This window comes from Phascolarctos cinereus, unplaced genomic scaffold, assembly GCF_003287225.1.
Source record: "Phascolarctos cinereus isolate Bilbo 61053 unplaced genomic scaffold, phaCin_HiC Scaffold_2;HRSCAF=192, whole genome shotgun sequence".
In the NCBI taxonomy this organism is placed as follows: Eukaryota; Metazoa; Chordata; class Mammalia; order Diprotodontia; family Phascolarctidae; genus Phascolarctos; species Phascolarctos cinereus.
Genome location: NW_027555625.1, coordinates 136,684,263 through 136,701,471, shown reverse-complemented (window position 1 = coordinate 136,701,471; position 17,209 = coordinate 136,684,263). Strand labels below are relative to the sequence as shown.

The window sequence follows — 17,209 nt, the reverse complement described above, 5'->3', positions numbered from 1 at the left end:
AGAAGCTACTTCATCTAAGCAGTGAAGGGAGAAGAGAATTAGAGATAAGAAGTTCTCCATTTCACTGTTTGTCAGTGGCTCTTAATGAAAAAAGCAAATTGATTCCTGATTTTCATAATAAAAAGTACATTTTCTATAGTACTTCAAAGTTTACCAAAAAACCACTTTCTTCATGACAACCCTTTGAGAGAGATAGTACAAGTATTATCATTCCTATTTTACAGATGAGGAAACTGAGGTTTAACAGACTTTCCTGTGCTCACACAGATTTCTTCATTCCAAATCCATTGCTCTTTCTGCCTCACTGCCCCCTCATAAGCCAAGGCAAAGAGGCAAAAATGGTCATAGTAGAAATTCAGGAGTGACTATAAAACTTACTTAGTCCAGCTACCTCATTTTACAGAATCATCAACTCTGAGAGTTGGAAGGGACCTCAGCCATCATTTTGTCCAATTCATTCCCAAAAGGAATCTGTACTGAGACATACCTGCCCAAGTAGTCAGTCCAGTCTGTGCTTGAAAACCCCAGAGAGGGACCCCACTACCTTTTGAGTCAGCCCACCCCGCTTTTGGATGGCTTTGATTGTTAGAAAGTCTTTTCTGATAGCAAGCCTGACTTGACAGCTTTTACCCCTTACTCCTTCAGATATGGCTTCTGAGGAGGAACAGAACAAATCTAATCCTTTTCTAAATGACAGTCTTTCAAATACCTGAAATTAACTATTGCATCTGCCCCACCCACCCCAACACTCCCCCTTAGTCTCCTGAAATCTAAACATCCACAGTTTCTTCATCTAATCCTAATGAGACTGCACTCCAGGTCAGATAAGGAAACTGAGGTTCAGAGACTATGACTTTACTTAAAGTCACACAAGTACTCAGAGGTAGTGATAGGAACTGAAAACAGATCTCTTGATTATCAATCTAGTGTTACTATCACCTTGATGGCACAGTGGATAGAATGTTAGACTTGGAGTCAAGAAGACCTGAATCTAAACCCTACTTCCTAGTTGTGTGACCCTGGGCTAGTCACTTGATCACTGCCTCAGTTTCCTCTTCTGTAAAATGAAGATAATAATAATATCACCTATCTCCCAGGGTTATTGTGAGGATCAGGCAAGCCCATATTTGTAAATATTTCACAGACCTGTAAGTGCTATATAAATGCCAGTGATGGTGATAATGATGATGCCAGGCTACCTGTATTTACCGCTGATATGAAATAAAAAGTGGATAGCAATTTCCCTCCACAGATAGAGCACAGTTAATTATTTGAAAATCCTCTTCTTGGCAATTATGATGTCTTTTTTCTGATGCTAGAAAAGTTTAGAGGGAGACAGGGAAAATTATAACTTGCTCTGGCCAGTGTCTGGTGGAAAATGACAGTGACATCATAGTAGAAATTTCCTATCCCTCTTGTTTTTTGGCTATGAGATTTTTTCTGCTGATCGCTGATATTATTTTAGTGTTTCACATTCTAGCTAGAGGGAGGGCAAAAGAGAACAGTTAGAAATAAAAGGTGGGGGGAATGTGGTGAAAAGTATACTGGAGTCTAGAGAGTTGACTTATCAATCAATCCATCAATAAGCCTTTATTAAGCACCTACCATATCCCAGGCACTGTGCTAAGCTTCTCTTCCTGGCTCTGCCCCTGATTCACTATGTGAGTCACTTTGCATCTCTGAAGTAGTTTCCTCATCTGTAAAAACTGGTAGAAGACATGAAGAAAGTCTCCCTCTTTGGGGCCATTAAACATTCCTCTCTCTTTCTCTCTCTTTTTTTGAAAAGCAAAACAAAACAAAACAAAGGAATTCTATAACAATGGAAGATAGTGAATGTGGCATCTCTATATTTCTGCTTTCCACGTTGAAAAGCTCCAGTCAGTAAGCATTTATTAAGCACCTACTATGTGCCAGGAACTGTGCTAAGTGCTGGGGATACAAAAAGAGGAAAAAGACATTGCTGCCCTTGAACAGTTCACAGTCCAATGGAGGAAACAGCTATGTATGAACAAACTAAATACAGGATAAATAGGAAATAATCAATAGGGGGAAGGTGCTAGAATTAAGAGGGTTTGGGAAAGGCTTCCCAAAGAAGTAAAAGGTGGGATTTTAGCTGGGATTTGAAGAAAGCCAGGGAAGCCACGAGGTAGAGATGAGAAGGGAGAGCACTCCAGACATGGGGGCAGCCAGAGAAAATGTCCATGGTCAGAAGAGGGAGTGTCTTGCTTAAGGGACATTAAGGAGAACAGTGTCACTAGCCTGAAGAGTACATGGGGTGTAGAGTGTAAGAAGAGTGTAAGGATGGAAGGGGGTGGGTTATAAAGGGCTTTGAATGCCAAAGGACTTTATATTTGATCCTGGAGGTGACAGGGAGACACTAGAGTTTATTGAGTAGGGAGGTGACCTACATGCTTAGCTCATTTTGAGAGCTAAGTGGAGGATGGAATGGAATGGGGAGAGACTTGTGGCAGGCAGACCAACCAGGTGGCTAGGTGCAAGGTGATAATGGCCTGTGCCAGAGTAATGGCACTAGCACAGGAGAGAATGGGGCATATTTGAGAGTGCTACAAAGGTAAAACCCACAGGCCTTGGCAACAGATTTTGGATGAGGGGGGTGAGAAAGTGAAGAGTCAAGGATGGCCCTTAGGTCATGAGCCTGGGGGTTGGGAGGATGGTGATGGAACATCCAGTTTGAGATGATTGATAGGCAGATTCAAGACTGGAGGTCAGCAGAGAGCCCCATATTAGAACATGGAGTTCAGTGATTGACAGCTAAACTCTAACCACAATTTTCAGATTGTTTCATTTCACTAGAAGACTGCAGTTGGGGAAATCCCTTTTTTTCATGGCCTGAGAAAATAAGCGACCAGGACATGGGGATTGTCTGCTTCCTTGTGAACATAATGCTGAGCAAAACAAGAACATATTGAACGTTACTGGAGTGCCATGGTAGACGTTTTCCTGCCTCCAATGTAGATTTTTCACTTAACAATACAAATGTTGTCTACATATGACCTTTAATCCAGACCACACTGGGGAGATTGAGAAACACATTTGGGAAGGTATCCATTTCCAAAGTTACTTCCATACCTTGGTATGTTATATATTGAAAACAGCAAGGATGCTGTCTTTTATTTTATTTTGTACTTGGGGTTAGAGATTTAGAAGGGACTCTGAAGGCCATCTAGTTTAACTCTCCCATTTTATAGCTGAAGAAACTGATGCATAGAGAAATTAAATGACTTGTCCAAGGTCATACAGATAGCAAATGTTGGAGCCAGATTTTTAACCCAAGTTCTTCAACCCTGAATTGCCCTTTTCTCTGCAAAATCAATATTTTTATTCATTTTTATAAATTTTACTATTATCCTTTGTTTTTATACCACAGTCATGTCCCCTTAAATATTTCTGATGGGAGCCTTCTTTATAACAAAGGGAAATATTTAAGCAAAAGCAACCCCTCCACCAGCTATGTGTGACAGCATCTCTGTCCTTCCATATCTTTAGTACCCCACCTCTGTACTGAGAAGAATGAGGTGAGTTTCATAATCTTTTCTGTGGAACTGGGACTGTTCATTTCAATTCATCAGATTTTGCCTGCCTCTTAGTGGTTATTGCTTACATAACTATAGTCCTCACATAGATTATTATGTTAGTTCTGCTTATTTCCTTCCTTAGTTCATCAATCAGTCAAATGACAGTCATTTGTTTTATTTTCTATTTTAGGCAATTGAGGTTAAGTGACTTGCCCAGGGTCATACAGCCAGTAACTGTCAAGTGTTTGGTCTGAGGTCAGATTCTCCTGACTTCAGGGCCGGTGCTCTATCCACTGCGACACCTAGCTGTCCCAAATGACAGTCATTTTATTAAGCACCTATTGTGTGCCACAGATACTAGGCTGAGCCCTGGAGATGCAAAGAAAAAGCAAAAACAAATCATGCCTTCAAGAAACTTACATTCTAATGGGGGAAGGCAAACATGCATAGATAAATGGATGCATATGTAAGAAATATAGGGAAGAAGGGAGGTTACCTTTTAAGTGAAGGTGCTAACAGCTGAAGGGGCTGGAGAGACCTCCTGTGGAAGGTGGCGTTGAGCTGAGTCTTAAAGGAAACCAGGGATTCTAAGAGCTGGAGGTGAGGAGGGAGAGGATTCCAGGCATGGGGGAACAGCCAGGGCAAAGACGGGGAGGTGGGAAGTAGAGTGTCATGTGTGAACAACAGCAAGTAGGCACCAGAAGCTCATGATCTTTCCTAAACTAATAGGTGACAAATTCCAGTACAAATACAGATTTTAAAATACCCTTCAGTAGATCAATAGTACTAGAATCAGACCATTATCATAGTCAGAAGTATTGCCCACAATCACCTGAAAATAAGACTGATTCATAAAAATTGAAGGGCAGTGTTTGTAATAGCAATGTAGCAATGTAGCAATGTGGAATGAAAAAATTTTTAAAGCTTCCGTAAAAGTCTTCCAGAAACTTTCATACATGTCTTATCATAAGAATTCCACATATTTGTAATTCATTATAGTGTAATAGTGTTACATTGATAAATGATAATTTTTCAGCCTCTTCTTTTTTTAAAAAAAATTATTATTTATAACACTTTTCTTTTTAAATTTTGAGTTCCAAATTGTCTCCCTCCCTCCCCTACCCACTGAAAAAGCAAGCAATACGATATCAATTATACAAGTGAAATCATACAGAACATAATCTATATTAACCATTTTTTTTAAAGTAAGAAAAATTAAAAAGTGAGAAAATTATGCTTCAATCTACCCTCAGAGTTCATCAGTTCTTTCTCTGGAGGTGGATGGCATTTTTTCAACTTGAGTACTTTGGAATTGTTGTAGGTCATTGTATTGATCAGAGTAGCAAGTCTTTCACAACTGATCATCATTGCAACATTGCTGATCCTGTGCACAATGATCTTCGGATTCTTCTCTGTCCATTTTCTCTTTACTTTGTGTCAGTTCATATGCCATGTTCTTCTGAAACCACTCTCTCATCTTCGCAATCATATGCCACAACTGGTTCAGCTATTCCAAAACTGATGGATATTCCCCCAGGTTCCAATTCTTTAGCACCACAAAAAGAGCTGCTATAAGTATTTTTTAATATATAGGTGCTTTGCCTTTTTCTTTGATCTCTTTGGGATACAGATCTAGTACTGGCATTGTTTATCAAAGGGTATATGCAGTTTTATAGCCCTTTGGGCCTAGTTTCAAATTGTTATTCAAAATGGTTGGACCAGTTCACAACTCTACCAACAATTCATTAGTGTACTCATTTTTCCCTCCTCTCCTCCAACATTTGTCATTTCTGATAGGTATGAAGTGGTACCTCAGAGTTGTTTTAATTTGCATTTCTCTAATCAATAGTGATTTAGAGCACTTTTTATTGAACTATAGATTGCGTTGATTTCTTCTAAAAGCTGTCTGTTTATATCCTTTAACCTTTTATCAGTTGGGGAATGGCTCATATTTTATAAATTTGATTCATCTATACTTGGTATACATTTGAGAAGTAAGGCCTTTATCAGAGGAACTTACTATAAAAATTTTGATGTTACTTCATTGTCTATGGTATGTTTTAACAAAATGTAGTTTCCTTGGATTATTCTCTTTTGATTAGGTCTATTTTTGCTTTTACTTTGTCTGAGATCATGATTGCTACCCTTGCCTTTTTTAAATCAACTAAAGCATATTGCATTCTTCTCTAGCTCTTTATTTTAACTCTGTGTCTGTCTTTATATTTCAAGAATGTCTCTTGTAAACAACATATTGTTGAATTCTGGTTTCTAATCCATTCTGCTATCTGCTTCCATTATATGAGTAAGCTCATCCCATTTACATTCACAGTTGTGATTACTGTGTACTTCCTTCATCTTCCTCCTCCTCCTTCTCCTTCTCCTCCTCCTCCTCCTCCTTCTTCTCCTCTTTCTTCTCCTTCTTCTCCCTCTTCTTCCCTTCCCCTCCTCAAAAGCATGTTTTCCTTCTAACTACCATCTCCCTTATTCTACGTTAACATCCCGTCTCCCCTTTTTTCTTATCCTTTTTTCCTCTTATTTCCTTATTGGGAAGTTAGCTTTCTATATACAACTGAGTGTGTAAATCTGAGTGTGTATATATATTCTTTCCTCTTTGAAACAGTTCTGATGAGAATGAGGTTTAAGCATTGCTCGCCACATGCCCACATTTTCCCCTTAAGTGTAAAAATCTTCCACATTTTCCTTGTGAATCTCTTTCATGTGGAAAAAAATTTTCCCCATTCTACCTTTCCCTTACATCTTCTCACAATGCATCCTTCTTTCTCACCCCTTCATTTATTTGTTGGAAATCATAACATGATTGACTTATACTCATACCCTCTGTCCATGTAAACTATCCTAATAATGATAAATTCTTAGGAATTAAATGTATCATATTCCCATATAGGAATATGAACAGTTTGACTTTATTGAGTCCCTTTACTTTTTCATGTTTACCTTTTTATGCTTCTCTTGAGTCTTGTGTTTGAATGTCAAATTTCTATTCGTTCTGATCTTTTTATCAGAAAAGCTTGAAAGTCCTCCATTTAATTAAGTATCCATTTCCCCCCTGAATATCTATTTCCCACCTTTTTCAGTTTTGCTGGGTAGTTTATTCTTGGTTGTAATCCTAGCTCTTTTGCCTTCTGGAATATTATATTCCAAGCCCTTTGCTAAATTCTTTAACATGGAAGCTGCTAAATTTTGTGTGATTCTGATTGTGCTTCTGTGATACCTGAATTGTTCTTTCTGGCTGCTTGAAGTATTTTCTCTTTGACCTGGAATCTGGAATCTGGCTGTAATATTCCTGAAAGTTTTCATTTGGGGATCTCTCTTCAGGAAGCAGTTGGTGGATTCTTTCAATTTCTATTTTACCCTCTGGAGCTAAGATATTGGGGCAATTTTCCTTGATAATTTCTTGAAATGTGATCTCTAGGCTCCTTCTTTAGTCACGACCTGGGTCCCTTGTGATTGACCACCAGTGCAGCACTTTGCCTGTTATCTAGGACCAGAATGGCATATGGGTGATAGAATTGCCAATCAGTGCCAACTGTACCCAGTGCCAGAAAAGAGTCCCTTTTATATATCTTTCTGACTAGTTGTCTGATCTCCCCATCCCTTACTGTCTCTGGGATGAGATCTTCCAAACCTGCTGCTGCTATAGCCACTGGTGCTGCTTCTACCTCAGATGGAGTGTCACAGACCTCTCTTGCCGACCTAAGGTTTCTTAGGCTAGGAAAAGGTCTCATTCGAAATTGTTGTTGGCTCTGCCACTCCAAAATTTTATGTGAGTCATTATTTTAAAGTTACCTGGAAGGCAATGTTGAGAGAGTTCAGCTGGGTTGCTGCCTCTAATCCACTCTCTTGGCTCTGCCCCTTTTAAAACTATTTCTCAATATTCTCAATTGATGGACATCCATCTTGTATCCATTTTTTTTTTTGCTATTACACAGAGTGCTACAATGAAAATTTTGTCACATATGGTAGCTTTCTTTCTGCAAAAGCACTTGGGGCTCTAAAAAAACTGGAGCAAAGACAGTTAATATTATGTCTGGGAAAATAAATTTAGCACTTGCAAATTTCAATTCCATTAGCATGCATAAAAATTTGGAGTCGATTGATCTCTAATGATTTTTTAAGGAACACCTTTTAGGCACTAGTGGTAATCAAGGGTGTTAAGAATAGCCAGCACCCCAATTCACTTGTATTCTGTGCTGCAGTCTATGTACTTCTTAACCAAGTCAAACACAATATATTGTCTAGCATCAGGGTATAAAGCTGGCATCTTCAGGGTCTATAGATTATACTGCTACAGGAAAGTGTCTTTTATAACTTACAATAGACAATTTCAAAGGATGGCCCAAATCCCTTAGTACTATCACACTTTTGTGTATGTGGAATTTGGTCAAAATTATGATTTTCAGTGCAGATTATCACTGTCTTTTCAGCAAGCATGGAGAGGCAGTAAGGTATTGTGAATAGAGAGCTGACCTCAGAGTTAGGAAGAGCTGACACATACTGATTGTGTGACCCTGGACTAGTCACTTAAACTCTCAGTACCCCCTCAGTGCCCTCTCAGGCAACACTCTTAACACTATAAGTTGCAGAAAAGGTGTCAACTTGCATTTGTAAAGGAGGTTTCCTCGCCTGGGATTTCCTATACTAATGTATTCAGAGGTTTAATCTCCCAGTCACATTGGTAAAGGAAGTTCCTCACCAGGAGCTCCCTGCAGTGAAATATTATGTTTCAAAATTCATGTATCATCTGTACTCTCTCCTGGTCAGAGAACATCGAATGGCATATTCATTCTGAGCTACCCATTTTAGAGAGGGCATTGACAAATGGAAGTGTATCCAGAGGAGGATGGCCAGGATGGTGAAGGGCCTGGAGAGCATCCCATGTGAGGATGAATATTTAAATGAACTAGGAATGGGTAACTTAGGGAAGAGGAGACTTTGGGAAGGGGGAGGGGAACATGATTTCTGTCTTCATGAAGTCAAAGAGCTGAGATATGAAAGAAGGATTAAGCTTATTTGCTTGCCCCTAGAACATAGGAAAATTAACAAAAGTTAGAAGTTGCAAAGAGGCAGATTTAAACCTATTTTAAAAATATCTCTTAACTTCCTAACAATTAAGAGTTGTCCCAAAATGGAATGGGCCTCCTTGAAAGATATTGAGGTCCCCCTCCCTGGAAGTTTTCAAGCCAAGGGTGTTTGGCCATTTGTTAGGAATGTGGAACAGTAGATTCTTATTCAGATATGGGTTGGACTACATGGTCTTGGTGGTGTTGAGGTTATGGGGGTCTTAGATGAGATCACTAGGATAAAGAGCATACAAAAAGAAGAACAGAGGGCTTTTAGGGGGTTAAGGGTTTGGAATGAGAGTAAAAATAAGATGAGGAGCTATTAAGGGAGATAAAAGGAATGGCAAGATGTAGGAAAACCAGGAGAGTGCCACATTACTGTGAAGGAGAGTATTTCAAAAGGTGTATGGGCCAGTGGATAGAACAATGGCGCTGGAGTCAGGACAACCTGGGTTCAATTTTGGGCTTCAGAACCTTACTAGCTGTGTGACTCTGGGCAAGTCATTTAAAATCTCTCTGCCTCAGTCTCTCAGCACCTACCTCCCTGGGTTGTTGAAGGAGCAAATTGTGTAATTTTTGCCAAGAACTCAGCACATTGCTTGGCACATAACAGATGCTCAATAAGTTTTTGTTTCCTTCCTTCTTTTAAGAAGGGAGTAAGTTAACAAGGTCAGAGACTACAAAGGTCAAGGAATATGAAGGTCTGAGGAAAAAAAAGATCTTTGGATTTAGGGGTTAGAAGGCAACCTTTAAGACAGTGGTTTCAGTAGAGTGATAAGAGAAGAATCCGCTTATAAGTGTTTTAGTGGTAAGTGGTAGTCAGGAGGTAGAAGGAATAAGTGGTACACTGTTGAGGTTTTTTTTAAGAATTTGTTGGTCAAAGTGTTGCAGTGTAAGAGGTTGAGAGGTTGTGACTCCTCAAAGACCAGAGTACAGGACAGGTCGTCTGGAATGAATTCACACACTCAAGCATTCTTTAATTCAAGGTGGCAAAGATTTATTGTTAACGCTTTTCAGTGGGCAAGGATTCTTAAAGAATCCTGCAAGAGACTGGGAATGCAGCTAGGGTTTATATGGAAAAGAGCATGGGAAAGAAATGCCAGGAACACTGATGAGGTAATCCAAAGGTGCAGGTGTCTTTGGGTCTATGGATGGGAAAGTACAGGGAGTATACCAGACAGGAAGGGGGATGGATCTTTGAAGTCTGGCAGGAGGAAGAGTCCTTGGGCAGGTCAAGGACACCCCTCTCCCTCTGTCTTGATGAGAGAATGCTCTGCAACAAAGGAAAGCTTTCTCACAACTAAAGAATTGGGAGGCTTCCAGATATATGATCTGAGGGCTGGGGCCTGAGCAGCCCAGATAAGGGTCGTGCTGAGGCCCATGCATGAATAACTGCTAGGCACAGCGTCCTTGGGCTGGGGAGTGGTTGTCAGAGACAGTGTTTCTGGGACTAGGAAGGAATTGGGGTCCAAGTACAAGCACAAGCACCCAAGCACCCCATCAAAAGGAAGCAGTAGCCTAGTAGCTCAACGGGTAAGAGAGTCAAAAGAAGGTATTGAGGGTGGTGAAACCTCCATCTCTTGGGGATACAACAACCTGTTTATAGGCTGAGGAAAAGGAGCCAGCTGAGACAAAAAGACTGAAGGCATGGGGACAGTTGTGCACGTTCAGGGTACAACCCAGAAAGAGGGCAACTGATAGACCAATCAGAACAGATGGGAAGGGTAGGAATGGAGGACACAGGTAGAGGCACTAACCTTGGAAAGAAGAGACTTCCTCCTCTGAGAAATAAGGGAAAGAAAAGAGGATGAGTAAAGACATAAAGAGACATCTGGATGTGGAAATTAGAGAAGCTGCAGAAGTTCACAAGGTCACAAGGGTGACCTTGATCTTCCCAAATACAAACTCCCTCTCAATAGAGGTTTTGAAGTGAAGAGGAGATAGTATCTTAATGGGGGCATTGTAGAAGAGATTCTTGGTCATATGATCACATACATTGGACAAAATGGCTTCTCAGATCCCTTCCAACTCTGATTCTGTTATTTTGAGTTTAGGCCTTTGGGTTTGGGGGTGATATTGGGGGGTTGGGGTGATATTAGGGGCTTGCAGGAAAAAAATTGCAATGCTCATTGCAGGGAATGAATAATAAACACAAGTTGATATATGAATGAAAGGATATCCAAGCAACATTGAGAGCCCAGATAGTTATATAGCATTAGTTTTTACTGGAATCAATTAGCACCATTTTATTACTTTACTTGACAATCTAAGATCAGAATTGGAGATAGCAAACAATTGCTTTTCAAAAATGAGCCTGGATTTCTTGTTTTCTAGTGACCAATTCAAGTGAAGCAAGAGGGACCTGATTAAGTAGAGAAAGTGAAGATCATGATAAGGGTAAAAAACACCACAATTAGTAGAATTGTGGAGGAGGAAGAGATGTATGGATAGGATGTTGTGATAAGAGAATGGTATTTTAAGAATTTAAAACCTTGAAGATAAGCAGTTCAGAGTGGTGACAGGATCTAAAGCATGGGTATGTTTATGGGTGCTGAAATGGAGTGGATGTGAGGAGCTGATGAAATAAAGCAACAGTTCAAGGTGTTGGGAATATCATCAACATGGATACTGACATCATTAGTGTTGGAGGGGAAAATCATGAGGTTGGGTGTGAAGTCATTAAAACAGGGGGATGTCTTAGATATTGATAGCTGAATTTAATAAGGAAGCGAGAGAGAGGCTGGTATCAGATAGCAGGGGGCATAATAAAGCATGATAGCATAATAATAGTCTAGAAGTAATAGTGAGGAACAAAGACTATGTCAACCACTTCAGGAGAAGCTTCCATTAGGATGCAAGGGACGTGGTGTCATCAGAGGAAAGTAAGTCTTCATTTAATGCAAGGATGTGGAAAATATGTTTAAGGGAAAGGCAGGGGATGGAATGGGATTCACCTTTGCCCTGATCAGCTTGTCATCAAGCATTTATTGAGAACTTGCTGTGCTCCAGGCACTGTGCTAAGCACTGGGAATACAAAGAAAGGCAAAGAACGCTCTCTGTCTTCAAAGAGCATACATTTGAATGGAGAATAAATAACTAGGTATATACAAGATCGCTACAGAGTAGCCAGAATGTAATCTTGGATGGGAAGGAATTAACAGTTGGGGGGATAAGGAAAGGCTTCCTGCAGAAGGTGAGCTTTGAGCTGAACCTTGAAGGAAGTAAGGGGAGAGATGAGGGGGCAGAGCCTTCAAGGCATGGGGGGACAACCAGGCGAAGACAAAGAGAAGAGTGATGGAGTGTTGCGTTTGAAGAACTTTAAGGAGGCTTTGCTACCAACATTTAGTTCAAAACCTGCTTTGTCCTTTTTGTATAAATCTTCAAATGCCCTCATTTTTGAAGACATCTTTTAACTGAACTAAAACCTTCAAAGTAAAGAAGAGAGAGAAGGGAAGTCATCCAGAGAGACTAGTGGAAGCAGAGAGAAAAAAAAAAGGAAACAGGATGAAAAGGTTGAGGCGGGAACTGACTTAATTTGATTTGAATGCTTTGCTTACAAATAGGTTCTTTCCAGGAAACTTGTGCTAGAGGCAGTCTCCACATATTAATACTTAATTTCTCAGATTTTAATTGGAAGTTAATGAAGCTCCCAGATAATGTTAAAAATGAATTAAAGTCCAACACAGCAGTTGGTCATACCCATGGCTCACTTAAATTTTCATGACATATTTGTCAGGATGGCTGGAAAGATGCAGAAAAGGATACATTTGCTGGGCTACGGGGCATAATATGAAAAAAATCCCACAGTACCTCTGACTGGGTAGCTTGGGCTTTTAAATGCATATTGTATCCCTTTAGAAGATACTAGCTTTATCTATAGTTTTAAGTCTAACCGAAAATATTAATCCTTTGCAAATGACAGAAATCAGGGAGTGAAGAGATCTGTGTCCCACTCAGCCCAAGAAAACATCATTACGTGGTTTAAGGAGGAGCAGATCCCGCTGAGAGCCGGCTTTGAGAAAAATTCAGACACAATCGCGCCATGGTTCCATGGTGAGTACTGAAATCTCTTCAATGTGGTCCCTACTACCAGCAGAAGAAGCCTGAATCCAGAGAGACCATTGTTACAGAAAATGTTCTCTTCGACATGCTGACCAAGAGATTTTCAAAATAATTGTCTGTTCAAAGATTAGTCTGGATTTCTTTCTATTCCTTGTTTCCTAGGGACCAATTCATCAGCTCATGATTTTATGAGCCCTGCACTTACAGGGTTAATTTGACAGTCTAAATAAATTATCTCTGGCTAAATGAAGAGATATACTCACATTGCCTTTCCCTAGCAGTCCCACAGGAGAAAGTTCCACCTCAAAAGAACCGGGGTAGTAGAAACAATGCCAGGCTGGGATTCACAAGACAAGCATTCTCATCCTGCATCTGCCATAAGCCATTTTTATACCTCCTGGCAGATCACTTTCCCTCCTCGAGTCTTAGTTTTCTTACCTGGAAAAGGTGTTGATTAGACTTTATGATTTCTCAGATTCTTTCCATTTCTATGATTCCTAGACTCTGGGTTCTTCTGGGTAGTTGAAGTTACAGCCAGTGATAGGGGCTGAGTCTGCAGGCTTGCCAAGAAAGTATCACCTTGAACACAATTACTGTGTGCAGTCTGAAAAACTGCAAGTCAGTGCCAACTTTGCCAAGTCAGCTCATGCTTCACTACCTACTCTTTTCACTGTTTCGGGTTTCAGCGACAATGATAGCCAGTCTGCTTGGCCCAGATATTATTTCTCTAAGACTAGCTTGTTGCCCGACCAGCTGTGCATCCAGTTAACCCATTTGTCTCACATATAACGGTAAGCGTGTAGTTTAAAAAAATGCAATTGAAGTTTTATATCTAAAGGGAGTTCAAACGGAAGTTGCTAGTTTGAGTAGAAATTGAAGCCTGAGGTGCCATCCCCAAAAAGGGAAAACCTTTTTTCCTTTTAAACCAAACTATTACATATGTTAGGAACAATGTAGTTGCCCAGGGTACCCCTGGGATTCTCTACTTTGGAAACAGAGCAGCTGTAAGCCCCACTCCCTGGGCTGGAAATCAAGAAGACCTGAGTTCTAATCCTGAATCACACACTTACGGGTTGCATGGCCCTGGGCATGTCACTTAATGTTGCTGAACCTCAGTTTCTTCATCTGTAAAACAGAGATAATAACAACAACTACCTCTCTGCTGCACCACCTAGAGAAAGTAGTTGAAAGATGAAGTCAGAAAACAAATGACAAAAGGCTGAGAAGTGAGAGGACAGGAAGTGGAAGCAGTGAGAGTAATGCCTCTGGGTGTGTAGCAGAAGACAGCTTCTAATAACTCACACAGTGAATTGCCAGTAGGTCACGGGTCAAATATTGATTCGATTTTTCTTTCCTCTGTGGGGGCATGTTAGGTATTGGGGATTGAAACCCTGTTCCTGGAATAAATTCTTGTAGCAAGAAGCCTGGTATCTGGGTCCTTGATGGTTATGCAGTTATCCCTGTTTACATGTTTCCATATAGCGTCATAGCTTGGTTGGTTGGTTGTTTTTTAAATAACTGATGAATTTGTCAGTAAATACCCATGAACTTGGCAGGAGAGGCTGGGTGGCCATTTGTCAAGGATGTCATAGAGGGAAGCCATGCTGCAGTTGGGATTGGACTAGATGCCCTCTGAGACCTCTTCCAACTCTGACACTCTGATTCCATGTATTCAGAGTTTTGACTGACCTGAAAAATACATTTCAATCATCGGTTCTGTTTGAGGCATCAATTGGCAGCTGTGAGAGCATGAGTAAGCCAGAAGCCTAGTGGAAACTTACAAAATACTGCTTAGAATTTTTGCTGCTCTGGTCTAAAAAAAATTAAAAAAAAAAGAAACCACCAAAAAAAGCAACCCAAGATTCTTGCATTTTATGTACAGACTTGTATCAATGTACCATTGTAATAGTGTCCTTGTTGTTTACTCAAACATTTATCATGCTCATGTTGCCAAAGAAAAAAGAGCTCTGTACCATAAATCATTATCTTCAGTCTGAGTGAGTTAATCAGATTTCACAGGCTTCTACAGAAAGGAAAAGATGGATCACATCTAAATAATTCATTCTACTTTTAACACTTAAATTTATTCTCTTTGCAATACAATTGCTTTTTCATTGGTGCTTTGAAATCTTAGCTGGTGGCTTTCCTGTATTGATTTATCATCTTTCTTTCTCTGTCCTTTACTCTGTGAATTACCCTTTTATAAGTTATTACTTAAATTATCTTTTTATCTCAAATAATCCCCTTTCACATTTTTTCCCTTTTCTCTTAATGAAGCAGCAATTCCTAATGGCAAAATTTAACCATGTCCTGAGATTTGAATGAAAATGGCATGTTAATAGACCAGCAGGTTTTGTTTTCTTTTTTGCCTGCTGTGACTGTAGTGCCTTAGTTTAAAAAGAGTAAAGAGTTCAACCTTTCTTGTATTTATTGAACACCTCCTCTGTCCATGGAATCAGACAAGTGTGTACCCACAAGCACTTAATTCAATTCACCCAGCATATTATGAGCACCATCATGTTCCAGGTACTGTGTTGAGAACAAAAAGAAAAGAAGGAAACGATCTTAGGTCTCAACATTCTACAAGAATTATAAGATGTGATAAAAGGGGATGCTAAGTTCCATAAAATAGAATAAAAAGATTTATAAAGAAAAATTTATTTACACACTTATCATTTCTGCATTCATTTTTTAAAGACGAAAAAGAAATACAGTCTCCTCTTCTGTTTCAATCTGCGTCATCTTATAACAGTCATTAACTTCAGAGCATCTCATGTCCTTTATTTGATATTTCCACAGGCAGAGAAATTTCATTATAGATCAAATCCTGTTTCAACAAATTTGAATGAACAATGCCAGTTGTTATTATACTAGATATTTTTGCACCAAATATGGCTCAAAATAAATGGGTCATTGACTTAGTAGACAGTGTAGTACAGTGGCAAGAGTATCAGCTTTTGAGTTGGAGGACCTGGGTTCAAATTCTTCCTCTTATACTTGTTACCCATGTGATGTTACATAAGTCACTTAACTTCCCGAGGCTTTGGACTCCTAATCTATACGGAAAGAAGGTTGAACTGTGTGACATCTGAGATTTCTTCTATTTCTAGAACTGTGATCTTTTGATTCTCTGATTAGGGCTTAGAAATCTATATTAAAACAGTAATTGTTATAGACTAGAAAAATGTGTGTGTATGTATACATATATGTATATCCTTCCTAATACTACCTAGATGACTCTAAGTCAGTACAGCAAGGATCCAGGATGTCGTTGGTGTGGAGATCCCCTCCATCAATACAAGTCTCAGAGACCCCTTTTTTTAGTAGATAGTCTCTAGTAATAAGAATAGCTACCATTTATATAGCATTTCCTATGTGCCAGGCACTGTGCTAAGCACTTTACAATTATCATCTCGCTTTATCCTTCCAACAACCCTGGTGCTCTTATCCCAATTTTACAGATGAGCAAACTGAGGCAAACAGCCATTAAGTGACTTGCCCAGGGTCACACAGCTAGGAAGTGTCTGAAGCTGGATTTGAACTCAGGTCTTTTGACTCCAGTGGATAGAGAGCTCTATCCACTGCTACTGCTGCACTTAGGTGCTAGGTGCTTGAGTGACAACTAGTCTACAGCCATTCCCTACTCACATAACATCCACTTTCGCATGCCCTTTGCAGAGCTTGTGAGCTACTATAAAGCAGTTTGGTTCAGGTAAAAGAATGCAGGGTTTATATTGAGAAGAGCTGGGTTTGAAGCAGGACTCTGCTACTCACTACCTGCGTGGCCTCAGGAAGGTCATCTCCTCTCTCTAGGCTTCTTAGTATAATAAGGGGACTGGATGAAATGACCCTTCAGGTTAATTCTGGCTCTAAATCTATGAATTCTGCCTTCCAGGGGCAGTGTTAGGCAAGGAAATATGTGCTTCCCACCTGATTCATTCACAGAACAGTTGAGTGTTCAACTGTCAGATGCCAACCACACATATATTCCTGATATTCTTATGTTCCTCTATCTGATCATAATCCCTTATCCTTCCATCTGTCCCAATCCCTGGCTCCTTCTAAACCATTAATCCATCCCCACTGAAGCCTACTCAATTAATTGATCAAGCAATACGCATTTTTTAACCATCTTCTTTGTGCCAGCTGAGAGGCAGTGTGGGGTAGTGGATAGAAAGCTGGCAAAGCCAGGAGGACTTGGGTTCAGGTCCTGCCTCTGATGCAAGGGGACCCTGGGCAAGTCCTTTACTTTCTCAGTTCTCTAGACAGCTTTCTTTAAGTTGTGGAGAAGGTGCCAACCTGCAGTGGTAGAGGCAGTTTCCTTGTGTTGGCATTATCTCTACCTAAAACAGATCCCATCTCTCCTATTCCTGTCATCTCCTGCATGCCAGTCATTGCATGAGGCACTGCCTTTCCTGCTTCTTCCTGCTGTCCCAGTCCATCATCCCTGCTCTAGCCTCACTTGAGCCTTTCATCAAGCGATTCAACTTTACCCTGTCTTCTGCCCTTGAGTCCCTCAACCTCTCAGCC

The 17,209-nt window shown here is 40.1% G+C and overlaps 1 protein-coding gene across 1 annotated transcript in view; it reads left to right on the top strand.

Annotated features, from left to right (window-relative positions):
- Window positions 1-17,209, top strand: part of SH2D4A (SH2 domain containing 4A) — a 106,088-nt gene that overhangs the window by 68,240 nt on the left and 20,639 nt on the right. The window contains 1 exon segment of the mRNA XM_078149616.1: window positions 12,540-12,670. Coding sequence (XP_078005742.1) covers window positions 12,540-12,670 — 131 coding nt within the window.